Source organism: Drosophila guanche, unplaced genomic scaffold (genome assembly GCF_900245975.1).
Source record: "Drosophila guanche unplaced genomic scaffold, DGUA_6, whole genome shotgun sequence".
NCBI classification, from domain to species: Eukaryota; Metazoa; Arthropoda; class Insecta; order Diptera; family Drosophilidae; genus Drosophila; species Drosophila guanche.
This window is the reverse complement of record NW_022995743.1, coordinates 6973857-7001070: the sequence shown is the minus strand read 5'-3', so window position 1 is coordinate 7001070 and position 27214 is coordinate 6973857. Positions and strand designations below refer to the sequence as shown.

Here is a 27214-nt window from a genome sequence, read left to right as displayed (position 1 = left end):
AAAATACGCTACAGTGGACGCCAAAAACTAATTTAAATTAGTATTTTGATCTAAAAAAGAACGACCTAGATACAGTTTTGATTATTTGTTGACAGTTTGGAAAAAGTAGCAATAGACAATTCTTAAATTATTGCCGATAGTGAACGCGCCCAAAGTGTCTAGCGATGGAATCAAATCTTAATATATCGGCGACTACTACTTTCTTATAAATCGGTGTCTTGCGATAGATTTTTCTTTGTTATATCGATAGGTATCGATAGGAGCCCCTTGCCGCAAATACGTAAATTTGTAAAATAACAATGTCGCAAGGCAAGAAGCACGTGTTGGGGTTTTCTCCCAATGGTGGTCAACTCTTTGCTTCTGTTGACGAGCTGGGAATACTGCGAGTATGGAACACGGAGACGAACACGCTGAAACAGGAGTTCACTCCGAACCTGCAGGTATCTGGCCCCTGCACAGCGCTCACGTGGGTTTTGGTGGCAGCGCCGCGACCCAAGAAGTCGCGCAAGAGTCTGCCGAGCCAAGAGGCGGCCAGCGACCAACTCTACATTGCTCTGGGAACGTTGAAAGGCGTCGTAGTCATATATTCATTGGCCGAGGGAAAGGTAAGAATCGATTGGTTCATTGTAACACGTTCCCCAGTAATGCTCTCGTGCCATTGCAGATTGAACGTACTCTGAGTGGCGACAGTCACGATGGCCCAGTCACATCGATTGTGTACGACAATGCGGGGCATCTGTATACAGTGGGAGTTGATTGTCGGGCGCTTGTTTGGTCGTTGGAGCAAGAGCGCTGCATCAGCGACTGGCAGGTTGGACCCGAGAAGCCACGAAACATCGTGTATCTACCAAAGAGTCGGACCTTAGCAGTTGGCTCACGCCAGCTAAAGGTCTATGATGTGGATACCAAGGAGTTGGTTGAAACCTTCACCGGGCACTCTGGCGAGGTTAATGCCATCAGCAGCGTTGTGTGCACTGACGATGCGGAATTCGTTCTGACCACAGCTCGAATGGAGAGAGTCATTTGCTTCTGGAAGATTGAGAAGAAGGGCAAGAACAAAGCGTCTTCCTGTACGCTGCTTATGGAGGATCTTGCCTACTGTTTGTCCAGCGAAGTACAAGACGACGGACAGCTGCGGGTGGCGAGTGTGACTCGCAACGGCATCATACACATATACCTTTTGAATGTGAACAGGTAAACCATTAGGATTTCAAAAATAATACCCAATTAATGCCTATGCCATTGCAGTCTGTCCGCCGAGAAGTTCGTGAAGCCAAAGGCCTCCCTGCAAATCGTTTCTGATGGCTCTGATACGGTCGAGCCCATACATGCTCTGGCCTCTTACTTTGTAGCCGACAAAAATCGCGCGCACGAGATTCTTTTTGGTTACGGAAATCGCAAACAAATCCAATTCGAACGCTTCACCCCCAACTATGCTGAGAAATTGAATGTTATCGTTCGCGCCGACCCAAAAAAATTGTATGCTAAGAAGAAGGGCAAGGTGCAAGCCCTGCAGGCTGCACAAAAAACGCTCACACCTGTCGTGAGTCAGAAGATTGTGGAGTACAATAGTGCACTGCCGATTTCCCAGAAGAAAGTACAAAACGACGTTCCAATGGAGGCGCGCTTGCAGCACCTGCAGATCAAAGCCACCAAACTGGGTGGTGGGAAGCTGCAAACACAGAGCAAGACACAGCTCCTGATGCAGGCGCTGCACAGCAAGGATCAGGCGTAAGATTCTGCTTAATCGTGCCAAGAGCGCACTTAACAGTCTTCCTTTTCAGCATGATCGATGCAGTGCTCAGTACACATGACACGGAGACGATACAGCTGACACTGGACCGCCTGCCGCTCGAATATGTCAACCCCTTGGTGAACGAACTCTCAATACTTATACAGGGAAAGCATGCTAAGTAAGTGCACGACTTAGTTGCTTGTAATTCGAATGAAGAATCTACTTACATTTTTCCTTAAATTACAGTGTTACATCTGCCCTACGCTGGCTTCAAGTACTGGCCTGCACGCACACGAGTGCCCTGATGTCGGAAGACAAACAGGCACTACGCGAAAAGTTGGGAATTGTCCTTGGCGTGGCCCAGCAACGGATGCATTGTCTGTCGGAGGCATTACAGTGAGTATTTAGTATTTCGAAGCATGTTTATTGGCATCAGGGCTTGCCCTTCTTGGACTTTTTGGGCTTCTCGACAGTGCCGTGTCGGCATTCGCAGACCTCAGCGTAGAAGGCCAACTTGGTGTGCAGAATGGTGTCAATGTAGAATCTTTGAAAAGTAAACGAGTTCAGCGAACGCTCGCCCACCGCATAGTACAGAGTGTTGTGGCCCTCAAAGCGGTATGTGATCATCACTGGATAGTGCTTCTGCATGACCTTTGAGACGGTAATGATGAATCGCACCTTGGCGACAGCCAGTGGGTTGGGACAGCGTGGCGTTGGCCGAGAGAAATGTGCATCGACGAAGTAGATCTTTCCCTTGATGGGAATATCGTGCTGAGTGGGGTTGCTGAGAACCGCACACTTTGTGTCCGGCGACAGCTGCCACTGTCCAACAAAGTCCTGGATCTCGGACAGTACATTGCTGTATTCAAATGCCCCAATAGTCGTCGGTTTGCGCAGCAATCCGCTGGAGCCCGAGCTCGGCCCATAGTCACTTATTGCCACTGTTGTGGCAAAAGTGGTAGCGCCCTCTCTCTCGTTGACAGTGTCCGTCACCTGAACTTCGAGCAGCGTAGGCACTTTGGCAGTTGTGTTCTTCGGTGTACCTGGAAACTTGTAGCAAAACAGTCCCCGGGGATCGGACTGCAGTATGGTCAGAGCTTCGCAAAGGGTGCCGTCCACCAAGTCCATTATGCACTGCATGTCGGCGTCATCACAAACTGGCTTATTGCAATGGGCCACTGCTTCGGCGATGCTTCCGACCTCAACTATGGGGGAGACAATGCGCGCGTCCCAGGCATCCGACTGCTCATTGTCCGAAGTCTTGTTCAATCGACGCGATTTCAATAGAATGGAGGCTTGCGAGTATTTGCGGTCCAATAGCTCCGAGTCCGAGACGGGGTTGTTGTCCATTTTGAGCTTAATTTGGTAATATTTTATTCCAATGAAATGTATTTTATTTGTACACTTTTTCAAGTCGGATTTGTATTGTTTAATTTAAGAATTTCTGGACGAGTCAACCTGATCATAAGTCAAATGAAGCGAAACGCAGATAATCATTTGAATGAAAGCAACGTTTTAAGTGTGGACGATGAAGAGGAAGGTTAGTATTTTGAAAAAACTACCTCTGGTAGTCGTTTTGTATAAATCAGTCTTTCTGCTTTCTGCAGATGAGCCTGTAGACGCCGACGGAGACAGCGCACAGGGTGAAAGCAACTGGAGCGACCTGGAAGAGCAGAACATCAGCTCAAACAGCATTGCGGGCGAAGGCCTAGCGGCAGACAATGATTTGGCGGCCGATGAGGAGGATCTGGCAATGACACAAGGCTCGGAAAATGACGATGACGATCTGAGCGATTGAGCGACTGATTTGGATATTGAATCCGCGGATTAGCATGATATAATAGGTACCAATGCAATTTCTTTATTGTCCAACTGCGAACCCAACCTTTCCCAAGCCAATTAAACTAGAGTAGTTTTCCAAACAGTTTTCCACACTGAATTCTATGCAATTTGTATTTTTATTTGTGTTTAGTAACTACGTGCAACAACGAATAGGGAGCCAATTATATTTTCTAAGACATGACATGAGATTTTGTCATTAGCAAGCAAACGTAAACATTTCATTTCCATTTTCCAATCTATAATAATATGGTAGAATATAGTGCCAAGAACAGAGTTACGCTTTCTTTTCCGTAGGTAGTTTGAGTATACATAAGTAGAAGCTCATTCAATAACAGCTCAGTAACTACTAATAGGTGTGTGTTTGTGTGTGGTGTGTGTGTGTGTGTGTGGTTTCATTTCATTTTAGTTGTCAGCAAATGGACGAACAAATTTACTTCCAGTTTGCTTTGAGGAAATTGATTAGTCCGTTGGTGGAACTGTCGTGAGAGGAGACCTCGGCGCAAGTGTCGAGCTCCGGCTCAATGGCCTTGGCCAGCTGCTTGCCCAATTCAACGCCCCATTGATCGAATGAGTTGATGTCCCAAATGATGCCTTGCACAAAGATCTTGTGCTCGTAGAGTGCTGAAAAATTAAATGATTTCAATTATTAATTGATTCCGTGAAAGTCAAATCGGTCAAACGTACCAATCAATGCGCCCAGAGTAAATGGTGACACTTTCTTCACGACAATTGAGTTGGTGGGTCGATTGCCAGCGAACACCTTGTGCGGCAGCAAGTTTTCCAGCTCGTTGCCGCACAATCCGGCCTTGGTTAGCTCCTGCTTGGCCTCATCGGCGGTCTTGCCAGCCATAAGTGCCTCCGTTTGGGCTAGGAAATTTGAGAGTAGAATTTTGTGGTGCTTGCCGCCGGCAATGGGATTGTGCGTCTGGGCGGGGGCAATGAAGTCGCATGGAATCAGGCGAGTGCCCTGATGGATGAGCTGGTAAAAGGCGTGTTGGCCATTGGTGCCTGGCTCGCCCCACACAATCGGACCAGTGCTATATTGAACTGGCTTGCCCGACTTGCTAACGAACTTTCCGTTGCTCTCCATGTCGCCCTGCTGGAAATAGGCGGCAAAGCGGTGCAAGTACTGATCGTATGGCAGCAGGGCGTGCGTTTCAGCATTGTAGAAGTTGGAGTACCAGACGCCGAGCAGAGCCAGAATGACGGGAGCCTGAAAACCATACCAACAAATATTTAAACATGTTAGGAGTTGCTCACAAATCTTTACGTACATTCTTGTCCAGTGGCGTTGACTTGAAGTGATTGTCCATGTAATGGGCACCATCCAAGAGCTGCTCAAAGTTCTCGAAGCCAATGGACAAGCAAATGGAAAGTCCAATAGCCGACCAGAGCGAGTAGCGTCCTCCCACCCAATCCCAGAAGCCGAACATATTGGCGCTATCGATGCCGAAGGCAGTGACCTTCTCCTTGTTGGTCGACAGAGCCACGAAATGCTTGGCAACGGCATCCGCCTAGAAGCGCAAAATGTGGAAAATCTATAATAAATGCATACGACAGAAAAGGCAATCGACCTACATCCTTGGTATGCTCCAACAGCCAGGTCTTGGCCGATGTCGCATTGGTGATGGTCTCCTGAGTGGTGAAGGTCTTTGACGCGATAATGAACAATGTTGTCTCGTAGTTGACCTTCTTCAGAACCTCCGCCATGTGGGTGCCGTCGATGTTGGACACGAAATGGGAGTATAGCCCCTTGCCGTAGGGTTTCAGCGCCTCGGTGACCATCAGGGGTCCCAGGTCGGAGCCACCGATCCCAATGTTAACCACATCGGTGATCTGTTTGCCAGTGCTCCCACGCCACACTCCAGAGATGACCTTGTTGGTGAACTCCTTCATGTGCTGCAGCTCGGCGCGCACATCTGGCATCACATCCTTGTTGTCCACAAGCACCGGGTCTGCACCCCGATTGCGCAACGCGACATGGAGGACGGCACGATTCTCGGTGATGTTGATGTGCTGGCCACTGAACATTGCATCGCGGGCCTGCTCCACTCGCCGCGACTTGGCCAACTCGATGAGCAAGGGCCACACCTCATCGTTGACGCGGTTCTTGGAGTAGTCCAGCAGTATCTCGCCATCATTTGGGGTACTCAGACGTAGGCTGATAAAAATGTGAACGTTAACATTGAAATTCACTTGACCTCAAAGCAAAGGCGACAACTGCTACCAGCAAAGGTCATTACTTTGACCTTATGCAAGGACAAACGAGTCCGTAGCGAACTTGAAATAAAACATTCGATGATGAAAGTAAAAGTACATACAAATGTATGTACGTATATGTATGTACGAAAGTGTGTATGCATACACATTCTTTTCAATTTATGTGTGTGTATGCATAAGAACTTGTTGGTATACTACTCCATCGTTATGCATACACACACTTTCTCCTTGGTCCTTTCTCATTCTGCCGCCCACTCACCTGTACTTGGAAAACCGCTTTGGATCTTTCACAAACAAATCTTTGATAATAATTTGCTTGTGATTAGCATTGTAGTACTCCTGAAGCTTTTTGAAAGCGGGCTCCTCGTTGAGAGCGGGCAGGGTTCCAGCCATTTTTCTTTGGGGAGGTGGGAGGTGGGTCTCGTTAACACAACTTAAAGTCACAAAAAACACAAGTCAACTGCAAAAGCAAATCGCGACACTTCACTTAAATACGGTTGTTACTGTTCCTGGCACCACACACAGGTTCTGTTTTCTATGGATCCGGTATATTTCCGGAACACAGGCCCACAACTTCGCCGTTATTAATATTATCGTACTGAACCGCGCAGCAATTTTCCCAAAGTCCTGTTCTCGGTAACCGCTGGAATTTGTCAAATATTCCTTCAATGTCAAATGAAAAACAACTCTCGGAGTTGCCACGTCGCCGGTCAAGCTTTTGTTTTGATTTTGCAAACAGGCGCTGAATGAACTTGTGTTCCGAAATACATACAATTTTTAATTTACTTGTTCAATTTGACAATCCTTGTCGATCGTTAATGATCGTTTTTTAAGAATTAAACAAACCTTGTTGGCAAGTTTCTTTTTCCCCCAGGATGGCAACACAGCGATATCAGAGTTGCCAACTATATGTAAAGAACTCCAACTATCGATACTTGAATCACCCGAAAGAAAATAGGTATTACAGAATTGAGGAAACGTTTGTCATCTCAGGCTCCTATGAAATTACTCACTAGCCTTCTCAATAAATATTGGCGGTTCATGGAGACCAGGACAAGAAATCTAGAGAATACTAACCCATATTTGAACAGCGGGTATTTCAATTTACTCACAAATATAATAAATAAATAATAAAATATAAATATATTAAGAAACTTGAACATTTCTATCGTATTCTAGGCGAAAGGTCATTCTCGTGATCCTTTTTTTGTAAGAAAAGAGAAAACAACACACAGAATAATTACCCACTCAAGATGTTTAATTGTTTAAATAGAGCGGGTTAAGTTTTCTGACTTCGGTATTTCCTCTGTATATTTACGGTATATTTGTAAATAAGAAGGTATATTTCGGTATGTTTTGGAGGGTCGTAATATATATTTCATCAGTAAAGCCACGGTCACACTGCCTAAAAGATGGCGACGCGCTCGCTACTTTAACAGAAAGAGAGGTAGTTGTTTTTTTCAACAAATATATATAATAAAACAAAATAAAACTAATGCAAAACATATAAACAAGAGGAGCTGTATGTTCTGGCCTACCGTGTGCATCGTAATCTGTAGTGAAACAGTGGCAAAAGAATCGGCTAGGCAAAAGAGTGAAGTGAAACTAATACAAACATTGGCATGTCCAGTGGCAAGTGAGCAACAAGTGTGTAAAAAACATATTGTGGTCGTATAAAATGTTAGGAAAAGCAATCAGCCCACCTGGCTACAGGTATATCGACTGCATCTGCCACAAATAAACAGGCATAACTGCTAAAAAAGAGCATTTTAAACCAAGGAACCGACTCTCTGCACACGTAACCTTGTGTGCGCGTAGCACGGAAGCTGTTACTGGCTTGGGCTGTGGCAGTGCAACGCCAACAAAATTGGAATACTTTTTCGTATGTATGTGGATTCGAGTCGGGCTGCTGTATTGATTTTGTAACCTAAACGGACCCATAAATTACAGCGGACACGTGAAGTATTAGCCAGTAAAATATTCCAAAGACGTCGGGTACGTCACAGAACATGGACACAGCCTCTGGAGCTGGATCTGGAGCCGGAGCTGGCAGTGGTTCAAGTGGCAGCATCGCCGATGCCTGCCCCTGCTCAACGGTTGCTGCCACCGCTCACAACGAACAGCCGCAGACCAAGAGACAGAAAATTGAGAAGCAAATCAAAGTTGGCTCCAAGTCATTGCCCCCGCCACCGTCGCCGCCAGACATTTTAGATCGGCGGGATGCCCTCGATGCCAATAGCAACAATAAGAATCATCATCTTTGCTCATCGCTTTCCTCGTCCTCCACGCACTCGCTGTCAACGCCCAGCAGCACCAACAACTCACCCACAGCGACGCCATGCAGCTCGAGGGCGGCCTCCTATGCCCAGCTGCTCAGTGTACAGAGCTTAGTCCACAATATCTTGCCACAATCCGAGCTGCAAACCGAACCGGAGACCACAAAGGACGAAGTGGATCGTGCCGCAAAGCTGCCAGATCTGCTGACCATCACCACCACCACCAGCAGCAGCATCAGCAGCAGCAGTAGTTGTAGTAATATTAGCAATAGGAGCAACTGCATGGCGTCGGCATCATCATCGTCATCAATTGATGATATGCTGGAATTCGAGCAGTCGCTGACGCGCCAGTGCCTGTGCGGCGTTTCGGAGCGAACGCTTCGCAAGCCGTTCCAGTCGCACTACTCGCAGGACACAAACGGCCAGAAACGGATCGCGTACCTTAGGGAGTGGCCCACCAACAAGCTGCTGCAGTTCCTGTCCAACCTGCAGCTGCTGTTCGACATCTACCTGAAGCAGAATGCCAAGGGCTTCATTTGTACGAGAATAATGGACGTCTGCGATGCGCTGATCCGGAACGACAACAAGCTCATTGACGAGATCATCGTGCTGGCGGGCTACAACAATTCCTATGTGCAATTTCTGGCGGGACGTGTGCTAGCCGCATTTCTGGTGATTGCCAAACAGGAACTGAACGACGAGTGGCTGCAGAAAATCGTTGACCAGCTCTTCAACTTCGAGCAGCTCGACCAGGCGGCAGTGCAGAAGATCCACTTCAGCCTGGACATTATCAAGCGCATCGTCGAATGGAAAGACATGGAGACGCATCCGCTGGACGATGACTGGATGACGAACACGAGTGCTGCTGGCGCTGCTGCATCGTCCATGGCCCTGCCAGCGGATGCCGCTGTGAGCTACATGCACTTCCCCGTGCAGGATCAACCGCTGGCGACCAACTACTTTGCGCTACAGTTCAGAGAGGATGCAGCGGGCGAGACCGAAAGGGAGTCAGAGAGCAGAGATAGGGAGACGGAGAGGCGCAGACGGAACGGCGGCCTGTACGATGATGATACGATAAGCCCTCATCCAGCACAACCCGCATCCGTGCCCGGCGGCTGTCACGTGGTCACTCTCACCGACTCCGAGAGCTTTGACACCACTCACCTGAAGTGCATCACGATACAGAAGCTGGAGCACAAGTGGCCCACGCTGGTGAAGAACATGTCGGAGCTGATGGCTCCGACACACCAGGATACGGCGGAGCACTGCGTTCTCAACTTCCTGCAGCTGTGGGAGAACATCATTTCGGTGAAGGCCAATCTGTCCATCGACGAGACGAGACCCTACTACGCCCAGCTGGACAAATTTGAGCTTCTGCTCAACCACAGCCTGTCGTGCACCGTGTACAAGCAAATGCTGTGCCTGTTCAATGAGGCCCTGTGCTATGGCTCCACGCTAGCGCTGCAGGACATGCTGCCCGAGGAGACCTGCAAGCTGGCCCACCAGATCGTGTGCCATGTCCGTGGGTTTCGCATACTCGAATCCCTGCCGCGTCGCCAGCCGGACAATATGGTCAGCCTGATTGGCTACAACGGCACACCTCTCGTCTATGCGAATGGCGCCATTGCCATATCGACAATGGCTCGATCCGCAGATGTTGCGCCGCAGGATGCAGGCGAGGATGGAGCGCCAATGCCACCGCTTGATCTAATCGAAATGGACAAGACGCTGCTGCAGAAGATGGTGCTGCTGGTGCTGAAGTCGATTGCGGTGACAGTGAAGGAGATTCGCAGCGATTCGTCCGACTCTTCGATTGACTCGAGCGATTATGATGCCTTCCAGGACATGATGCTCATCGAACGCTCCATTCGGGATGTGCTGAGCAAGCTGGAAACGTTCATCAAGCAGACCCTGGAGTTCCACCCGGAGTGTCATTTCAGCAAGATCCTGATCCATCTATTCGATGACCAGGACGATCACCTGATCGAGGCCATGGTCTGCACCCTGGACGTGACGTCGGGCATTTCCTTCCGCAACAATGCCTTTCCCGAACTTGTTTCCATGCTGAATCCTGTGTATACGTTTCTGGAGTTCCTCAAGATGACGTCGAACAGCTCGGACCTGCTGCTGGACCTGCTGGTGAGCAACGAGACCTGCTTCTTACTGTATCTGCTGCGGCTGCTCAAATACATTCGCATGAACTGGACCATGTTTGTGCACAGCTGCCACAGCTTTGGCATGGGCAACGCCATGCTGGACGAGGCCATGGGCGTGCTGATCCGACTGCGCCTGCAAATATCTCGCCTGGTCTCCCGCCAGCTCTATCCGTACGACATATCACCGGTGCTGCGTCTGCTGGAGAGTTGCGAAAGTCTCTACGAGGGAAACGAGCTTAGTTAAATGCCCTGCCCTGCCCTGCCCTGCCCTGTCTAAACGCATGCAATTAAAATACGTAATTTATTTTAAAATTTAATGTAATAGGAGAAGCTAGCGCAAAATTCGATAATGAATAATCCTTGTAGATTATCCTTGTAGTGTACTAGATCTAAGCCACATCGTGCCCCTGCTGATTGCAGGCAAATTCCTTTATCCATATTCCATATCTCTATCTCTCCAAATTAACGTTCCATTCCGACTCAATAATCCAATAATACGATGAGAGTTAAGATATGTAACTAAGCTTTCTGTCATCCGCTTCGAAGGTCGTCCTGTCCTAACAATCTGGATACATAAACGTATGTAATTGTCATTGCAAAGAGCATCACAAGATTGTAGTAGTTAGTTCGTAGTTAATGGTAATGTTGTAGGTACTGAACTCCAAACTACGCTAGCCTAAGATTGTTTTAATCTTGCCCTAAGTAGAGTAATGTACCATAGAAATTGGCTAAATGGATGGGGAGTTCATTTTTCTCGTTTCACCGCTCGCCGCTTGTGCAATTCGTGAAAAGTGTGTACAAATATTGGTGTCTTCATGGATTGCATGGGCGGGTTGGGGTAGGTTCTAAAATACTTGAATAATACTATAGCTTAATGAATTAATTAACTGATTAACTGATTAAAAGAAAAACGCATTAAGAACAACCACAAAAAACAATACACATCGATGATGGCAATGATTTATCCAATTATTATGTACTCTGTGTGAAGTCTTCTCTATAGATTCGATTGTCTTGTTGATCGTTGTTGAAGTATTCATTGATATTGATAGGACGCTGGATTTAATGACGATTTATCATGCGGACGCGACGTTTCGAGTCGGCGTTTGGATCTAAATTTAGCGGATTCGGACCCGTGATGCTGATACCAGAGCCACGTCTGGCCAACTCGGAAGAGTATGGACTGATATTTGAGACATGAACAGTTTGATAGTCAATGCTGATGGGTACGGATGAGCGGCGATTTAGACGCGTCTCTGGGGGAGAAAACAGTTTGGCTTAGAGCTGTTTGTGTGACATACCATACCGTGACTGCGGTGACTGTTCGTGTTTACCAGCAGAGCGTGCTGCAGGATCTCGATCTCCTGCCGGTCTGTATGCTAACGGTGATGGGGCTGTGGCCCTGTGCTGGTGATCGAGTGTCTTTGGGGTGCACACGGTGTGGCTTCCCTCCTCGTTTAGTATGTACTTGTAGCGGTCAACCGACGCGGCTCGCACCTCTCCCAATAGTATGTGCCTGCGCCGGAAAACCGCCGACTCTTCGAGCAGTACTGAGATGAATTAGCGCGTGTGTGTGTGTGCGTGCGTGCAGAAAGTGAAGATCAGATAGTGTCAGATCAGTTCATATGGCAGAGTTCAGCAGTAATGTAACAACAGTAACACGCCCATGGGGTAAAGTCAAATAAAACGCAAGCTCATGGGCATGGCTACATACTCGTAAAGTGATCACAGGAAGCGCACAGTAATTGATTTATTTTACGTTTACACACATCAATAAATATATATAGTAAAGCATAGTTGGACAGAGTATGCCAGTAAGTAGTAGATGCATAGATACACACACATATCTTACATTCAGTACAGTTTCACACAGCACGGGAGTGGAAGATAGGCAGAGCAGAGTGTGAGGACAGACATACATACATATTTCAACACGCTAGTCTAATTATATCACTAAAGTACAGGTGCCTTGCAAGGATTTTAGAGATCAAAAGTATACAATATATAAAGGGGTTTGTTGTTCTTCTGAAATAGTCAGGAAGACAGCTCTCATAATGGACAAGTGCTTCACAGTATATAAAGTTTCTAGACATAAAAAAATTAATGGTAGTAGTAAATACAAGTAGAGTAGAGTAGATAACATTTAGATGTTTAAGTTGTTCCCTCTTTAACCTGAACGGATGTGTAATCTTCGGCCCAGCGAGTTACATGAAACCCCTAAAATTTTGGCAAAGTTTTTGGAGAAATACCTTTTGAGGCCCTCCGATCCTGCTTGTGTATTTGCGCATAGGATTGCAACGAGCAACGGCGCAAACGTTTGTCTCCTTTGTTCTTCTGTTAATCAAAATATGCAAAATTTATTGGAATATATGCAGCAGACGGCTTAGGAAGTATTATTCTTACCGACTTGTAGTGCTGATTGATGTCGGATGCTGCCTTCAGGAGCAGATAAATGAAGACCAGGGCAAACAGATATATTATGGGCTCAGCCGTGTTGCTCTTCTTGGCGGTCTCCTGCTTTCTCCGGTTATTTTCCAGAGCTTTAGCCCCACGAGTGCGCTTACTAGCAGCGCTTCCACCTGATCCATTTCGAGTTCGCTTGGCGGCCTTGGACTGAGATGGCTTTGCCATTTGGTTGCCAGAGGGAGAGGTGCCATTTGGTTGTGCGGTTTCCTTTCCGAAGACCTCAAGCTTTGTGCATCCGAGGTTGCTTGCTGGCACGTCCTCAATGGATTCCGGATAGCCTTCGTCGAGAGAGACATCGGGATCGTATATGTCGAGGGCAGACACGCCGGGCTCGAAATAGTATCTGTAATTGCATTGCGCCCCAGCGACCACGAGATACATTGTGCAGAGTACCATGAGGATTCCCAGCGGGACTACATGGTGATTGTTTGTTTGACCACTGGCCGTGGATGGGCCTTCATCGACTTCATCCTCAGAAATGAACTTGTCGCCGAATTGTGATTGCATGGTCTAACACCTAACCATTAAACATTTGTTGCTGACTATTAAACACTCAAATAGGTAGCTGTGTGTATCTGCCAGCGATTAAAGTCGAAGTTGTGTTTGAGTCGGAAAATCGATATGGACTAGGGCCACCACACGGCTTCACATTTTGTAATTGAACACAAAATAGATGGCCAAAGAGATGCTCCGTTGCACCAACAAGTGTACTTTTTATTTTATATTTTACTTAATATATTGCTTTATTTTTGCAACAGCCAAACAACTGTTTCTTATTCAACGCTCTCCACCACCAAAATACCATACAAATCTACGTGTGTATGTCTCCCTTGCCGTACTTGTCGCACCTGCCCAATGCCATTTAGCTTTTGATGTACGTTAATTCAAATCGCGGAGCTTCGATTATGGAGGGCTTAAAACTATTTTCAATTATTTACAATCTGATAATGAAAGATCAACGCGGTTAACATTCAAAGAAACCAGTTGACATTCCAGTAAGTTGTTCGAGTATGTCTAGAATAATATTTCAAATCGCGATATATTCAAACAAAGCAATCCTTTATTTCAGACTTACCAGTTATCTGGAGATTTGCAGATTGATTACTGATTGTGGTATACATTCGCTTGCTCTCCGCCATATTTTGTCGCTTAAACATCACAGTGCGCAGACTTTCTCCTGCAAATAAGCGCACGTTCTAGAGATCATTTCATAAATTAGAAAGAGTTCAAATGCTACTTACGACGGCGGACACTGTAGTTGCCTGGCTTTAGGATTTGCTGATTTCTTTCTTTAGGCTTCGTGTCGGTGGGTCTAACCACCAATCTTCTGTTACGCACTGTGTCGTACAGGATGCTGCAGTGGCTAGTCGCAATGCCCGAAAAGCTGGGTTCTTCTTGGGATTCTTCCACCAAATGGGAGTCCAAAACACTCGGGCCCTCTTCTCGTTGGCTCGAAGCTCCGATACAGCCATGAAGCTTGCGCAAAATCGTCCGAAGGATCTTGAAGCGCTTGATGATACGTTTCTGCTCCACCTGGGACGCACACATCAGTATGGCCTTGCACTCGCGTAGTATTCGTATGAACTGCTGCAAGTACTCCTGCCCGACCTGAAGCTTCGTCTCAGCCAAAACCTTTCGATTGACTTCCACCTGAAAATGCTCCAACACGAACAGAGCCATTTGCAGCAAGTCCTCCAATGCGCATTTTTCGTAGTGCTTTTCGGCAGCACTAATGCCTGCCGTGAGTATCTCCAAGCAGCAGCCAAGAAACGCGCGACTTTCAATGATCTCCTGTAGCGCAGCCTTAAACTTGGACACTTCCTCGTCGAAGTGCTGCTCCAAAACGTCCGAGTACAGGTCGGAGCCGTTGGCCTGCAGGGAAGGTATCAGGCTAGTGTCCAGCGACTCAAAGGATGCCAGACAGCTGCGCATCATTGTTTTCACTGTGGTAAAATAATGAATGAGTTGTGCCCATTTATCTATATAGAATATCATGATTGCATACTTTTCAAGTTGGGGGCAAAGGCAATTGCAAAGATACCAATCTGGGTGGCTCGATCGATGTTCACATCGAAATCGGCAATAAACTCATCAGCTATAGCTTCATCCTCCGAACTGCTCCTCAAAAGGGTCCTGATCTTGTCCACTGAGAACTTTTGAAAATCCAAAAAGCAGGTAAACACCAGACGCAGCAAGGCATCATTGATGAAATCTTCTAACTGATAAAGCGCCTGTTCCAGTGTCATGGATTTCAGCTTTAGATTGGAGCTTGGCGTGTTCGGGTCTTTGCATTCATCTTGGAACGCGCTGAGCTCGCGAATCACCTTAAGTGACAAAGTATAAGTATGCTGTGAATGGAATATCGATCAGCATACCTTCTGACACAGTGCACTTAGTGCCCTTTTATCCTGTTGCAGGGCTACATTCGCAAATCCCAATGTCTGGCCCAAAAGCAAGTCGACGTTAGCGCGCAGCTGTGCGCTTAGGGACAGGATCTCTGCGGGAGTATTAGGAAAGTTCATCAAATCGCTGTTTTCTTCATTGCTTGAACTGAACAGTGCTAAAGTGTCCAACGTGGAGTCAAGCAATTTGAGGAAGGAGCGGCCCTGGCCGTCTTCTGTAGACTCTTCACTCGAATAAAGATGCAACAGGCGTTGCAGGCACCAGCGAATGCGATCGAGAAAATAAACGTGGCTCGCCTAACATAACATTTACGTGTTAGTAGATGCAAAAACATGTGTTGGGATATTTACCGAAACTGCAGAGCCAGACGCCAGTTTCATTGTGCACTCTACTTGCCGCACACACACCATAATCTGAGTTAGGCAAAGACAAACCAATTCGGCGGACTCGTTTGCTTTGGCCGTCTGCTTCCGATCGCTCAAAGATTCGTGGACAGCAGATGAAAATTCCAATAGAGCCGCACAGAAATCCTGCAAACAAAGAAACCTTTGTAATTTCTTCTCTAAGATTGCGGGTTCTTTACCGTACATTAAGCCAGTTCATATTTCTCGCACTTGTGGCTTCAACACCTCTGTTTAGTATGCGAAGGCACAACTCTATTTTTTTCCGCAAGACTTCCATAAATAATAGTTTTATCAAGCGTTTGAGCAAAGGTAAACAATCTATTTGAAAGGTGGCTTGTTTTGAAGCGGCACTCCTAAACTGATGGGGCAGCGCTAGGCACACACTGTTGCATTTCGATATTCAGCCGTTTCCATTGAAAATCTTTTCGAAATAAACATAATGAACCTGCGCCTTTGTTATTGGTGCGGATTGGTGACTAATCTATGGTTAGGATTAGCAGTGTCTTTATTTATGAAATACATCCCCATATATGCGTGACCCTGATTTTTCTTTTTGTTTGGATGAAAAAATCCCAGTTACTAGCGGCATAGCGTCGTTCCGATCCTATCTTTATATAGGCGTTAATGGTGGTTCCAACTCATTTCATTCTATACAGTTCTCCTTCCATCCTTTTATAGTTTTTATTTTTTGTATGTCAGTTTTTCTATTGAAAATGCCCGACAAATGCGCCTATTTTATTTTGTAGGAATGGTTCGACGGTTCTTTCATATCGATTCATTGTGTATACCCCGCTGTTGTTTTGAAACAATATTAATGTAGATGCTTTTCAGTAATAATTGTGAATGGAATAATAACAAAGTGAGCCGCTACAGCAAACGCGACTGTTTTTCTGAATTAATTTCAAAACAATATAATTTCATATACCAAAATCGATAGATACATTTTCTCCGGTAAACAATATCGCCAACAAAATATTATCAAAAAAATATATTTTATATCGATAAATAACTACGCAGACGTACACTCTTTTCGGTAAAAAACTTTTCTGATAAAAACCAAAATTAAAAAATTTGCTTGTGTTTGTATCTATGCAAAAGAGTAGATAAGGTCTAGAGCTCCTCTTCGTCGCCAACGCCACGTTGCACTAGCGCACCCGCTCAACATCCACGTACATTCTTCACAAACATCAATACATCGGGGCGAAGAGACAAACAAGTGCAGGAAAATGAGTTCTTCTTCAAATGCAGGCCAACGCACCAAACTAATACAGGAAAAATGTCAAACCTTATTAACCCAAATGCTACGCGACGAAGATAACAAATATTGTGTTGACTGCGATGCCAAGGGTATGTACTGCAATACATAATTTATGCTTTATTTCGCTCCTGGTGACGCACGGATGTACATCGGTACACATATGCATGCATACTTATCTGTGTATATGTGTGTACTTATGTACACAACTGAATAGAATTTGACACTATTGAGATAAATAAATTTGATAGCTTGCCAGGATTGCAAAGAAATTCTCTTCACCTTTTACATACATATCATACATATATATATGTACAGTCACGAGTTAAAGAGTTGCTACTATAAAATATGAACTGTATTTATTAACAGGTCCCCGCTGGGCGTCTTGGAACTTGGGAATGTTCCTGTGCATCCGCTGCGCTGGCATTCACCGGAATTTGGGCGTTCATATATCTCGTGTCAAGTCGGTGAATCTGGACACATGGACGCCGGAGCAAGTAATCTCGCTGCAGCAAATGGGAAACTCGAGGGCCCGCGCTGTGTACGAGGCGCAGCTTCCAGATGGATTCCGACGGCCACAAACGGACACCGCATTGGAGAACTTTATTCGCGCAAAGTACGAACACAAAAAGTATTTGGCCCGCGAATGGGTGCCGCCGTCACCGCCGAAAGTAGACTGGGCCAAGGAAATCGATGAAGAACTAGAGCGGCAGAAGAGGAAAAAAAAAAGTACCCAAGCCACATTGGGTCTGAGTGGCGTTGTAAGCGGTGTCGACAAGCGCGCCTCCACCTCAGCGACTGGATCGAAAAACTCGCCATTACCCGCCCCATTGCCCAAGCCCAAGCCGAACCAAGTTGGCGGCTGCAGCCCAAAGACCACACATCGTGTACAATTAAATAGCAGCAATAGCAGCGCCGGCGAAAGTGATCTGTTGGGCCTTTCATCTCCCACTAAACCCATAGTGGGCGGTGGGGCTGCCAGTACTGCTAGCCAAGACCTTCAAAACGAAAGTTTCACCAGCTTTCTAAGTGCCAGCAGCTGTGGCATAATCCCAACTGATTCTGCCACAGGTCACCAGGAGAAATTTAATGGGAACAATGGTGATGCCCTGCTGGCCTCAAAACCCAACTCATTGGCACAGGAGGAGCAGGACTTCTTCAACCAAGGCTCGCTGGGAAACGGGGCCAACGACAAAGACCAGTCGGGAAAGATGTCCAAGGACAGCATCCTGGCCCTGTACGGAAATGCACCTACCACCCACAATCCGCAACTGAATTTCGGCGGTTTCACAGGCATGGCTCCTGGCGGGTACATGCACCAGCAACAGCAGCAGCAGATTCCGCATCAGTTCATGACGCCTCCGAACTCAGTTAGCATGTATAATGCCCCTGTAATGGCTGCTCCAAACGCGTTCAGCAACGCCCCCATCAGCTCGAGTGCCAATTCGATGAGCATGGCGGGCGTGGGTGGAGTCGGCTTCGGCGGTGGCCAGTTTATGAACTCTGGCGGCAGTGCGTATGCTACAGGCAGTAGCTTGCCCGTGCAAGGATCTGGCTCGAATCTGATGCAGACAAATCAAAGCATTCTGAGTGGGATGCCCCTGTTTGGGGCACACCCGCAGGCTGTTCCACAGCAACAGCAGCAGCAACACCCACAGCTGGCGGGCCTCTCCATGAATGTCATGCAGCCCCTGTCCAGTGGCTTGCCCCAAGCCGGGCCGATTGGATTCGCCGCCTCGTCCGGCCCCACTGCCTCCTCAGTACCATCCAATCTGAATCAGCAATTCGGAAACTTAAATATCGGTAATGTTTGGCAATAAATACAGATCATTGTATTTATGTATATGTATTCCTTTAATTAATTTTAAGACAAGCGTAAGTCTCGCGTTGCAGATGAGATGATGAGTAAGGAATATACACTTGGTTATATCCATTTGATGTGCAACTTGCCAGTTAGTTAGTTGTGTTGAGACGCGTTTGAGCGAAACATTCGTCTTGATAGCAGAATTATCCACTTGACTCTCCCGTCGAGCCATGTATTAGATAATGTTCAAGGTTTGCACGACAGGGCAGGACAGGGCAGTACAGAGAGTGCAGTACGGCGCCCGTTCGCTGAATCTATTCCAATTATACTATAACTATGTGTAACACCAAAATAATAAAAATCTAATAACTACAACTAAAACCTATAACGCACTTCCCAATTAAATGAATGTATATGTTCTTTTTGAAATATTAGCTAGGTATTTAATACATATATTTCTGCATAAATCGTCCATGCAGGAAAGAAAAGAAAGAGTATGTAATGTAAAAGATTTGGCAATGTACTTTTAATTGGTCCGCATCTTAAGATAATCTCACATTTGTTTCTTAAAGTGAATATTAAATATCATGGCTGGAGTGTTGGCGGATCGGATTAATGTATGCGTTCGTTTTGTAAGTGGCTACTTTTAAGGAATAAATTAAACAACTTCGAACTGTGTAATATTAATTGATTCAAAATCTCGTGCATTTATTTTATACAAAAGTGGTCAGCTCTAGTATAAAAGTTGGGAGTTATCTACTGCTCACAACGTTCCCGCTCGTTTTTAAATAATTACCTTGCAAAACATCATGTTGCATCGATATTGTACTCTAAAACATCGAATACAACGAACATCGAGGTTTTTCCACCTCTATCAGGCGCTCGAAAACACGTCAACCCCGAGAATTAGTAAAAAGAAAATACAAAATACAACAATAAAATTCAACCGTTCGTTAGAATGAGCGAGCAAATCGAGGAGAAGCTGCAAAAGCTTCTTACCGATCCAGCCATCAGCCAGGACCTGACAACGAAAGAAGCCTACTTCGCAAGTCTATCTGAATGGGCAAAACAATCTTCTATATCCCAAAATGCAATGGCAATGTTTCCATATTACCTGCTCGCCAACTACCCGCAGCTGTTTCAACCGAATCCCCTCCTGCCGATCTCTCCTCTAAGGGCACAGGAAACTGGAAGCGCGGCTACTCCTGCTGCAGCTCCACCCGCCTTCAACCGCTTCCGGGTGCTGGACGAACTCCAGCAGCAGGAGACCATACAGCGTGTGGGAGGCTATGAGTATGTTGTGGCGCCGTTTTGGAAGCGAGCCGTCGCGGAGGCAATCGACATGTTCATCCTGTTCATACTGAAAATTATTGTGACCTTTGGCATAGTGAATCTCTTTGATATCGATTTTGACAAGGACGTTATGCGGAGAACGCTGGAAGATGAGGATCTCTTTGTGAACTTCTTCGACATCTCCATGGACTTTATAAATATGTCGTCCGATCTGCTTATGATAGAGATGCTAACCAAGATGATAGTGTGCTGCTATGAAGCTGTTTGGACGGTCTGGTACAACGGAGCTACGCCTGGGAAGTCGCTGATGAAGATACGCATACACTATGTGGAGGCAGTGCTTCCTCTGCAGGCACCCGTCGTGCCACAATTTGTTTTCCAGCCGCAGCGGGAACCACTGAGAGCCCTGCTCTATCCCGCTGAGACCCCAAAATTGCTGAGGGCATTCGCGCGGGCCCTCGCGAAGAACCTTGTTATGACGCTGCTGTTTCCCATTTGCGTCGTTATGATATTCTTCAAGAACAACCGAACCGCCTACGACATAATGACAAAGACGATAGTCGTCGAGTCCAACTCCAATGCCATATACCGCACCGATGTGCCGCAGCAGCAACAACGTAATCGCTAACAATCAATCGGAAGTTATAGGAACCCCCCCCCCCCCCCCCCCCCCCCCCCCCCCCCCCGTTCCCCTTACACGATCTGCCAAATGGTGTACGGAGTATTTATGCATAAACTTTATACATATATAAATACAAAAGTTATTGTTAATACTAAATCTAAAGTCGTTACGTTGATGTAAAATCCTGTAAATTAAAATTCAATCAAATTCCTGAAACGCTGAGTAAGTGGAGTACGGGCGTGAGTGTCGGAAATATCCGAATTCGTTCGTTTATTGGTTTACTTGACATTTACGTTTTTCAGTGATTGAGAAACAACATTGCCCTTGCCAGGAACATGCAGGGCTGAGCCCTTGTAGCATGCCACCAGGTCGGCATTGGTCATTAGATCAGGAGCACATGTTTCGAAGACCTTCTTCTTTGGATTTAGCTGAGCATCCGGCTGGCGTGTGTACCCCTCGCAGTGAACCAGATCGCCGGGAACTGCGCCAACAGGTGGGCTGAGCACTTCCACTTTGTCCGGGGTCGAAGCACACATCACCATGGCCTCTGAGGTCACGCCCCGCATTTTGGCTGGTTTCAGATTGCACATGACCACAACCATACGGTTCTGCATCTCCTCCAGAGGCACAAACTTCACCAGACCTGAGACGACAGTGCGTGGGGCGGCTTCACCACAGTCAATCTTTTCTAAATACAGGCTATCCGCATCGGGGTGACGACCCACCTCAACAATCTTGCCAACGCGCAAATCCAAGCGGCCGACATCAACGGGAGCCTCTGCGACGGGACTGGGCTTCTCGGCAGCTGGTTTCTTTTCCTTGACCTTTTTCTCCTTTGGTGGAGCAGATGGCGCTTTCGCCTCACTTGCAGGCATATTGGAAGAGGCATTCGCTGCTGCTGTCTTGGAGCCAGCATCCGGCGCGGCGTCGGTGGAGAATGTTCGGGCGCCTGGGACCAATATCTGTTTCTTGCCATTCTTGACTTCGAGTTGCACTAGCTGTGTCAGTGCCTCTTCAATTTCTTTTTCAAGTGCGGCGTTTTCCGCAATGAGTTCTTGTTTCTTACGCAGCACGAGCTGACTTTGGATCCCGGCCATCTGTTTTCAGCAAAAGTCAGATTAAAACAAAATTTTTTTGAGATGTTAATACTTGCCATTTCCTGGAGGGAATCAGCCAACGCTAAGGCGCATTCATTGTTTTCTACGATTTGCTGCAACGATGTCATTCTTGTCTTTATACTTTTCTTATTTCTTAAAAAGTTCACAATTCCGTATTTCCTGCTGACGGTGGATGTTATTCGCAGCATTGTATTTCGATTGGTTTATCAATCGAACAATTTAAAGCTCAATTATGGTGTTATGGCATAGAACTTTGCTGAGGAGAGAGAGACAGTATAGAAGACAAAATGCAAAATGAGTGTTCGTGGTCTTCAGATATTTCTGATTACATTTTATATTTCTGTGGAACTTATAGAATCGACCACACTTTAGATATTGTCATCATATAGTTTAATTATAAGCACACCTTTCCAGTGCAACACCTTGCATGCCCTCGTCAACAATCATCGATAGCAACACCGAGCATACCCTCTACAACAAAATATCGACAGCCCCGTTAGAAGTACCTTGGTATGCAGATTCATCGCCCCTCAATTCGCGACTACAAAATAAAAACAAAAAAGAATAATATATATATATATATGTATGCATCCAAGCACAGTCTAGTGGATTAGATGGATTACGTTTATTGTGGCTTCGATCAAATCGGCGCCTCAGAGGATATATTAAGTATGTGTCGAACGTCAGCCCCATTTCGCCGATATGTGCATACGAACACAAACGCTGGCATATGTGTGCGTGTGCATTATTGAAACTGGCACACAAACAGAAAAGCTTTCTCCTTTGTTTACGTTTCAGATGCCTACGATGGGGGCCCACCGCGCGGCACTGGACACTTTTCCCCAAGTTTCAATGGCTTCAATATAGGCACCACCGATCCTGACTATGTGGAACTGGTCCCAGTTCTCGCCGATGGGGGGGAACACTTTGGCGTCTCCAGTGTCATCTTCGATGACTATGAGGAGCTTCTGTGGATGGGAAACCAGGGAGTAAGAGGAAGCTCATCGAGGCATTAATATTTCCCTGCTAACGCAACTCGTATCTCGCATCTTCAGGGCCATGTCACCTCCTACTATACGAGCTCCATGCAAAAATATACATCATTCCAAGTGCACGCCAGCGACATAGTCCGTCAAATCGCAACCTTGGACTCGGGAGTGCTAGTGCTGACGCAGACCTCGCTGCGTCACCAAATCCGAAGAGGTCTTCCCAAGTTCACTCACAAGTAAGTGATGAAATGTCTGAGCAATTTAATGATTTCAATGGATCGGCTGGGATGCTTACAGATCCAATCATATGGCGGAAATGGTGTGCATGCTGCAGCTGTCACCTAACCGGTTGGTTATGGCTGGACTCCAGGAGGAGCTCATCGACTTCGACTTGCGTACGCTTAAGGAAACCCGATTGGAACACGTAGGCGCCGCCGGCTGCACGGTTCTGCGCAAGAACTCGCGATATCTCTTTGCCGGTGATCAGTTTGGGACAGTCACGCTGCGCGACTTGAACAGCTTGAGTGTGCAGCATACAATTAAGACTCATACCAATGTCCTCTCCGACTTTAGTGTGCAGGGAAACCTTCTTATCTCATGCGGTTATGGCGGCAGGCAGAACAACCTGGCTATAGATCGCTTCCTCATGGTCTACGACCTGCGAATGCTGCGACTAATTTCCCCCATACAAGTTCTCATTGATCCACAAATGCTCAAGTTTCTGCCGTCTCTGACATCCCGCTTGGCCGTCGTGTCCAGCTACGGCCAAGTTCAGCTGGTCGACACTGTCGAGCTAAGCGAACCGCGAGTTTCAATGTATCAGATAAACACAAATGGCAGCCAGTGCCTCAGCTTTGACATAAGCTCCTCTTCGCAGGCTATGGCATTCGGCGACCAGTCGGGCCACATAAATATGATTGCGTCAGTGCAAACGCCTCAGCCGCAGTTCAATCCATTCTCGCGCAACACTGAGTTCGCAGACGTGGTGCCGCAGCTGCCTGTGGTGTCGATTACGGATACAAACTTCCCGCTGTCATCGGTGATGCTGCCCCACCTGACGACAGGCACACAGTGGTTCTCCGATTGGCCCGAGGAGCTGCTGCACTATCGCTACCACAGACCCAAGACCATTGAGCCCGATGTGCTGAGCAGCATGAAAATGCAAGGCCCCATTGGCTACTCGCCGAATCCACGCACAGCTCGACGGAATCAGATTCCGTATGTAATTGAACCAGGGGGCGTAGGCAGCACTAATGTAAACGGAGCAACGGCGGTGACGAAGGCAGAGAACGGTGTCAAAATCATTCCAAGGCGATATCGTAAGGTTGAGCTCAAGTACACAAAGCTGGGCACACAGGACTTCGACTTCGATCAACACAATCAGACATGCTTCGCTGGATTGGAGGCGACGCTGCCCAATTCCTACTGCAACTCCATGCTGCAGGTCTGTCATTACGATCAGCCAAAGATATATAATGTATTATAATAATTATCCAAATACCTTTTTCAGATCCTGTACTTTACAGAGCCGCTGCGCATGAAACTCATCGAACATGTCTGCACAAAGGAGTTTTGCTTGTCTTGCGAACTCGGATTCCTATTCAACATGCTGGACAAGAGTAGCGGTTGGTCGAAACTTGCTTCAGATAGCAGCGGTGAAGTACATTTGATTTCGCTTTTGTTTTGCAGCTTCTTCGCCTTGTCAAGCCAGCAATTTTCTGCGTTCTTTTCGCACTGTGCCGGAGGCCTCGGCCTTGGGCTTGATCCTCACCGATCGGTCGGCAAACGTAAACCTAATCACATTAATACAGGTAAGCTTTTTGCATATATTTATAAATAGACAACAAAATCATCGACTTCATCTACAGAACTGGAACCGATTTATACTGCATCAAATGCACTACGAAATCTTCGATTCCAGCAAGAACTCTTCTGCGGGCGGCACTGTGCAAGCCCGAAGTAATGGTAACAATATTGATTGGCTGTGAATACTAAATACTAAACAAAGGTTTTGTTTTAGCTGACAGCTCGAGCACAGTCGACACTAGCGGCTCCACAGATCTTTACGACTCAATTTGTGGTAGGTGTGGAAGGGATGGGATCTCTTTAATTTGATCATTTTATACATCCTCGCTTTACTCCACATTAATAGATGACACCGCCAAGGATGATGACAGGGAACGCAGCAAGATAAATGTGGAAACGGATATAAGCAAAATATTTGGCACCAAGCAGATCTGCATAAACCGTTGCATCAAATGCCACGTCGAGGTACAGATAAATGAATACTTTTGTTTGTGAGAATAGTTTTTAAACGAGTTGATTGTACAGAAATCGAAGGAGAACCTGCTGCTGGCCTGCAACATGTCGTATCCGACTCACATTAAAGATAGTGAGCAGTATTTCAACTTTGGAACTATTTTGAAGCGTTCTCTCAGCTCGGAAAAGAGCATTCAGGCATTCTGCGAGAACTGTAAAAAGTTTTCCCCAACTAATCAGAGCGTAAAGGTAAGAGATTTTACGCATCTGTCATATACCTGATTAAGATTTCTAATGGAATTTACTCCTCCCAGGTGACGTCTCTTCCGCAAATGCTGGCCATCAATTGCGGCCTCAATAACGATAAGGACATTGGCTTTCTGAAGCGGCATCTCAATCGCTGCAACGAAAAGCCGTCTGTAGAGGTATCAGCTTCCCTCAGCACAAGCAAACCTTGTCGCTATGGGGCCAACTGCTCGCGGAGCGACTGCCACTTCATGCACCCGGATCGGTTAGCGTTGCTAGATATATTCCAAAGCTGTATCTGTTTAAATGTCTATGAAACTATTGCAGAAAGTCCCCGTCGCATACGAGCCAATCAAACAACTCGAGCAGCTCGCCCAGCGGTCGTCAGAAATCTTGGTTCCCGCTGACCTTTACCATGACCATCACCGACCAGGGAGAGCTGGTCGTGCAAACGCAATCGGATACAGAGAAAGCCGAACAGGAGCAGCAGGAGGGGCAGAAGCCATCCATAAAAAGCGGCGAGATCAATCGAATGTATGCATTGCACGCCGTCGTTTGCCAAGTCGATGATGGCACCCAGAAGAACCTTGTTTCCCTGATAAATGTGCAGCGGCAGTACCACACCATGAAGTTGGCAGCGTCGGAATCCTCGGAGGATTCCCAGCACCAGTGGTACATTTTCAACGATTTCAGGTAGGTTTTGCTTCCCACACTGACTCTAAACCTACCAAGTGACCCTGTTCCAACGTATCCTTAGCATTTCTCCTGTGTCGCCGCAAGAGTCGGTTTGGTTCACTTTGGATTGGAAGGTGCCGTGCGTGCTCTTCTACAGAAGCATAGAGGAGGAATCCGATTTGGCGAGCAGCCCAGACTCAACAGAAGCACCCGAAGAGTCGCAGCCATCCGACGAAGCAGCCGACTCACCCGTTTGCCTGTCGAATCCGTTTCTACATGTGAGTGTAACGAACCAGTGTGGCATGTGGCATGTAGTAATGTTCGGTGGCATATATTAGGACATGGTGAGCCCCATTTCAAGCAACCTGAGCACAGACGCAACTCTGAAGCCGCTGCAATCCAACGAAATGCCACAGTCCGGGGACTTGGTGGCAATGGATGCCGAATTCGTGACACTTAATCCCGAGGAGAATGAAATTCGTCCGGATGGTAAAACAGCGACCACCAAACCATGCCACATGAGCGTAGCTCGCATTTCCTGTATTCGAGGGTTAGTAAATCTTCACTTAAAAGTACTTTCGTACAATGAAGAAAACTTTGGTCCACAGACAAGGAGCGAACGAGGGAGTACCATTCATGGACGACTACATCTCGACACAAGAGAAGGTCGTGGATTACCTAACGCAATTTTCTGGGATCAAGCCAGGCGACTTGGATGCGAACTTCAGCAACAAGCGACTGACGGCTCTCAAGTATTCATATCAGAAGTTGAAGTATCTGGTTGATGTTGGTGTCATATTTGTGGGTCACGGTCTCAAAAATGATTTCAGGTAAGAACTCAAAATGATTAAAAGTTTAACAGATAACAGTAAAATAAATTCGTGCCACCCTAGGGTCATCAACATCTATGTGCCCTCCGAGCAAATAATCGACACGGTGCACCTATTCCACATGCCACACCATCGAATGGTGTCTCTGCGTTTTCTGGCCTGGCACTTTTTGGGTTTGTAAATAATTCGCCAAGGGATACATCTGCTAATTAATCTTGAATTTTTAAGGCACAAAGATACAGTCGGAGACGCACGACTCCATTGAGGATGCACGGACCACTCTGCAGCTCTACAAGCACTATTTGAAATTGCAGGCCGACAAAAAGTTCACGAGTGCCCTCAAAACTCTGTACGAGCGCGGAAAGCAGCTGCAGTGGAAAGTTCCGGAGGAATAGCTCGAGGGCGAGATCAAGCAATGCCAATCCAACGTCAGTACAAACGCTACACCGATCTGAAAACTGCAGCTTTCCCCTTCAATTTATGGTTTTTTCTCAATTGGAATTTGATTTTGTTTGTCTATTCGACTTTTAACTAAAACGACCGAAAAGAATATGATTTTAAATGTATAAAATAATTTTAATGTATACAAATTGTTTTTTTCCTTGCCGAATCTTTACAACT

At 46.6% G+C, this 27214-nt stretch overlaps 10 protein-coding genes across 14 annotated transcripts; 5 read left to right on the top strand and 5 right to left on the bottom strand.

Annotated features, from left to right (window-relative positions):
* The first annotated feature begins 252 nt into the window (after positions 1-252).
* On the top strand, positions 253-3674 carry LOC117592243 (WD repeat-containing protein 43). The gene is made up of 7 exons (XM_034285878.1): positions 253-605; positions 665-1194; positions 1249-1731; positions 1785-1913; positions 1982-2131; positions 3175-3275; positions 3343-3674. The coding sequence occupies exons 1-7, from the start codon at positions 300-302 to the stop codon at positions 3531-3533; spliced, it is 1890 nt and encodes a 629-aa protein (XP_034141769.1). The 5' UTR covers positions 253-299; the 3' UTR covers positions 3534-3674.
* LOC117592246 lies at positions 2143-3154 on the bottom strand. The gene has a single exon (XM_034285881.1). The coding sequence runs from the start codon at positions 3083-3085 to the stop codon at positions 2168-2170; it is 918 nt and encodes a 305-aa protein (XP_034141772.1). The 5' UTR covers positions 3086-3154; the 3' UTR covers positions 2143-2167.
* Positions 3675-3773: 99 nt separating the features above from the next.
* Positions 3774-6503, bottom strand: LOC117592244 (glucose-6-phosphate isomerase). The gene is made up of 5 exons (XM_034285879.1): positions 6057-6503; positions 5156-5738; positions 4852-5091; positions 4262-4790; positions 3774-4198 (listed from the first exon to the last, which is right to left on the bottom strand). Exons 1-5 carry the CDS (start codon positions 6188-6190, stop codon positions 4008-4010), a joined length of 1677 nt encoding a protein of 558 aa, XP_034141770.1. The 5' UTR covers positions 6191-6503; the 3' UTR covers positions 3774-4007.
* A 689-nt stretch (positions 6504-7192) lies between these two features.
* LOC117578778 (protein lines) lies at positions 7193-11154 on the top strand. 2 transcript variants are annotated; one of them, XM_034264485.1, is made up of 2 exons: positions 7193-7679; positions 7748-11154. In XM_034264485.1, exon 2 carries the CDS (start codon positions 7807-7809, stop codon positions 10471-10473), a length of 2667 nt encoding a protein of 888 aa, XP_034120376.1. In that variant the 5' UTR covers positions 7193-7679; positions 7748-7806; the 3' UTR covers positions 10474-11154. The 2 variants fall into 2 exon arrangements, with proteins under 2 accessions (XP_034120376.1, XP_034120375.1); XM_034264484.1 differs by having other exon boundaries at positions 7193-7683.
* A 36-nt stretch (positions 11155-11190) lies between these two features.
* LOC117578781 lies at positions 11191-13307 on the bottom strand. 3 transcript variants are annotated; one of them, XM_034264490.1, is made up of 3 exons: positions 12633-13307; positions 12479-12560; positions 11191-11779 (listed from the first exon to the last, which is right to left on the bottom strand). In XM_034264490.1, exons 1-3 carry the CDS (start codon positions 13200-13202, stop codon positions 11508-11510), a joined length of 924 nt encoding a protein of 307 aa, XP_034120381.1. In that variant the 5' UTR covers positions 13203-13307; the 3' UTR covers positions 11191-11507. The 3 variants fall into 3 exon arrangements, with proteins under 3 accessions (XP_034120381.1, XP_034120380.1, XP_034120382.1); XM_034264489.1 differs by having other exon boundaries at positions 11195-11779; positions 12479-12563; XM_034264491.1 differs by lacking the exon at positions 11191-11779 and having other exon boundaries at positions 11924-12563.
* A 116-nt stretch (positions 13308-13423) lies between these two features.
* On the bottom strand, positions 13424-15868 carry LOC117578779 (serendipity locus protein alpha). Its single transcript, XM_034264487.1, has 7 exons — positions 15687-15868; positions 15449-15628; positions 15071-15394; positions 14701-15019; positions 13937-14638; positions 13771-13872; positions 13424-13709 (listed from the first exon to the last, which is right to left on the bottom strand). Exons 1-7 carry the CDS (start codon positions 15777-15779, stop codon positions 13660-13662), a joined length of 1770 nt encoding a protein of 589 aa, XP_034120378.1. The 5' UTR covers positions 15780-15868; the 3' UTR covers positions 13424-13659.
* Positions 15869-16505: 637 nt separating this feature from the next.
* LOC117578780 (stromal membrane-associated protein 2) lies at positions 16506-18946 on the top strand. The gene is made up of 2 exons (XM_034264488.1): positions 16506-16849; positions 17127-18946. The coding sequence occupies exons 1-2, from the start codon at positions 16729-16731 to the stop codon at positions 18575-18577; spliced, it is 1572 nt and encodes a 523-aa protein (XP_034120379.1). The 5' UTR covers positions 16506-16728; the 3' UTR covers positions 18578-18946.
* Positions 18947-19444: 498 nt separating this feature from the next.
* LOC117586993 (protein FAM8A1) lies at positions 19445-20517 on the top strand. The gene is made up of 2 exons (XM_034277396.1): positions 19445-19463; positions 19517-20517. Exon 2 carries the CDS (start codon positions 19520-19522, stop codon positions 20480-20482), a length of 963 nt encoding a protein of 320 aa, XP_034133287.1. The 5' UTR covers positions 19445-19463; positions 19517-19519; the 3' UTR covers positions 20483-20517.
* A 98-nt stretch (positions 20518-20615) lies between these two features.
* LOC117586984 (aminoacyl tRNA synthase complex-interacting multifunctional protein 1) lies at positions 20616-21785 on the bottom strand. Its single transcript, XM_034277385.1, has 2 exons — positions 21630-21785; positions 20616-21573 (listed from the first exon to the last, which is right to left on the bottom strand). Exons 1-2 carry the CDS (start codon positions 21780-21782, stop codon positions 20755-20757), a joined length of 972 nt encoding a protein of 323 aa, XP_034133276.1. The 5' UTR covers positions 21783-21785; the 3' UTR covers positions 20616-20754.
* A 320-nt stretch (positions 21786-22105) lies between these two features.
* LOC117592044 (PAN2-PAN3 deadenylation complex catalytic subunit PAN2) lies at positions 22106-27167 on the top strand. 2 transcript variants are annotated; one of them, XM_034285528.1, is made up of 17 exons: positions 22106-22263; positions 22393-22583; positions 22650-22819; positions 22881-24027; positions 24094-24208; positions 24273-24394; positions 24452-24542; positions 24604-24663; positions 24736-24854; positions 24915-25091; positions 25157-25353; positions 25416-25781; positions 25846-26041; positions 26102-26313; positions 26372-26593; positions 26657-26766; positions 26822-27167. In XM_034285528.1, exons 1-17 carry the CDS (start codon positions 22209-22211, stop codon positions 26986-26988), a joined length of 3717 nt encoding a protein of 1238 aa, XP_034141419.1. In that variant the 5' UTR covers positions 22106-22208; the 3' UTR covers positions 26989-27167. The 2 variants fall into 2 exon arrangements, with proteins under 2 accessions (XP_034141419.1, XP_034141418.1); XM_034285527.1 differs by having other exon boundaries at positions 24452-24548.
* Positions 27168-27214: the final 47 nt, after the last annotated feature.

Bases quoted from the DNA above. Each gene is read 5' to 3' on its own strand.
- LOC117578781 (XM_034264489.1), bottom strand. From the start codon at position 13,202: ATGCAATCACAATTCGGCGACAAGTTCATTTCTGAGGATGAAGTCGAT. The intron at 12,564-12,632 runs GTAAGAATAATA...TTTGATTAACAG, and splicing joins TCAATCAGCACTACAAGTCG to AAGAACAAAGGAGACAAACG. The intron at 11,780-12,478 runs GTATTTCTCCAA...AATTCATCTCAG, and splicing joins GGATCGGAGGGCCTCAAAAG to TACTGCTCGAAGAGTCGGCG.
- LOC117578778 (XM_034264485.1), top strand. From the start codon at position 7,807: ATGGACACAGCCTCTGGAGCTGGATCTGGAGCCGGAGCTGGCAGTGGT.
- LOC117592246 (XM_034285881.1), bottom strand. From the start codon at position 3,085: ATGGACAACAACCCCGTCTCGGACTCGGAGCTATTGGACCGCAAATAC.
- LOC117592044 (XM_034285527.1), top strand. From the start codon at position 22,209: ATGGATTACGTTTATTGTGGCTTCGATCAAATCGGCGCCTCAGAGGAT. The intron at 24,549-24,603 runs GTAACAATATTG...GTTTTGTTTTAG, and splicing joins TGTGCAAGCCCGAAGTAATG to CTGACAGCTCGAGCACAGTC. The intron at 25,354-25,415 runs GTTAGCGTTGCT...AAACTATTGCAG, and splicing joins CACTTCATGCACCCGGATCG to AAAGTCCCCGTCGCATACGA.
- LOC117586984 (XM_034277385.1), bottom strand. From the start codon at position 21,782: ATGCTGCGAATAACATCCACCGTCAGCAGGAAATACGGAATTGTGAAC. The intron at 21,574-21,629 runs GCAAGTATTAAC...TGCTGAAAACAG, and splicing joins CTGATTCCCTCCAGGAAATG to ATGGCCGGGATCCAAAGTCA.
- LOC117586993 (XM_034277396.1), top strand. From the start codon at position 19,520: ATGAGCGAGCAAATCGAGGAGAAGCTGCAAAAGCTTCTTACCGATCCA.
- LOC117578780 (XM_034264488.1), top strand. From the start codon at position 16,729: ATGAGTTCTTCTTCAAATGCAGGCCAACGCACCAAACTAATACAGGAA. The intron at 16,850-17,126 runs GTATGTACTGCA...ATTTATTAACAG, and splicing joins TGTTGACTGCGATGCCAAGG to GTCCCCGCTGGGCGTCTTGG.
- LOC117592243 (XM_034285878.1), top strand. From the start codon at position 300: ATGTCGCAAGGCAAGAAGCACGTGTTGGGGTTTTCTCCCAATGGTGGT. The intron at 606-664 runs GTAAGAATCGAT...GTGCCATTGCAG, and splicing joins ATTCATTGGCCGAGGGAAAG to ATTGAACGTACTCTGAGTGG. The intron at 1,732-1,784 runs GTAAGATTCTGC...CTTCCTTTTCAG, and splicing joins CTGCACAGCAAGGATCAGGC to CATGATCGATGCAGTGCTCA.
- LOC117592244 (XM_034285879.1), bottom strand. From the start codon at position 6,190: ATGGCTGGAACCCTGCCCGCTCTCAACGAGGAGCCCGCTTTCAAAAAG. The intron at 5,092-5,155 runs GTAGGTCGATTG...TTGCGCTTCTAG, and splicing joins TGTTGGAGCATACCAAGGAT to GCGGATGCCGTTGCCAAGCA. The intron at 4,199-4,261 runs GTACGTTTGACC...TTAATTTTTCAG, and splicing joins TACTCTGGGCGCATTGATTG to CACTCTACGAGCACAAGATC.
- LOC117578779 (XM_034264487.1), bottom strand. From the start codon at position 15,779: ATGGAAGTCTTGCGGAAAAAAATAGAGTTGTGCCTTCGCATACTAAAC. The intron at 14,639-14,700 runs GTATGCAATCAT...ATTTTACCACAG, and splicing joins CTTTGCCCCCAACTTGAAAA to TGAAAACAATGATGCGCAGC. The intron at 13,710-13,770 runs GTAAGTCTGAAA...ATATTATTCTAG, and splicing joins TGCAAATCTCCAGATAACTG to ACATACTCGAACAACTTACT.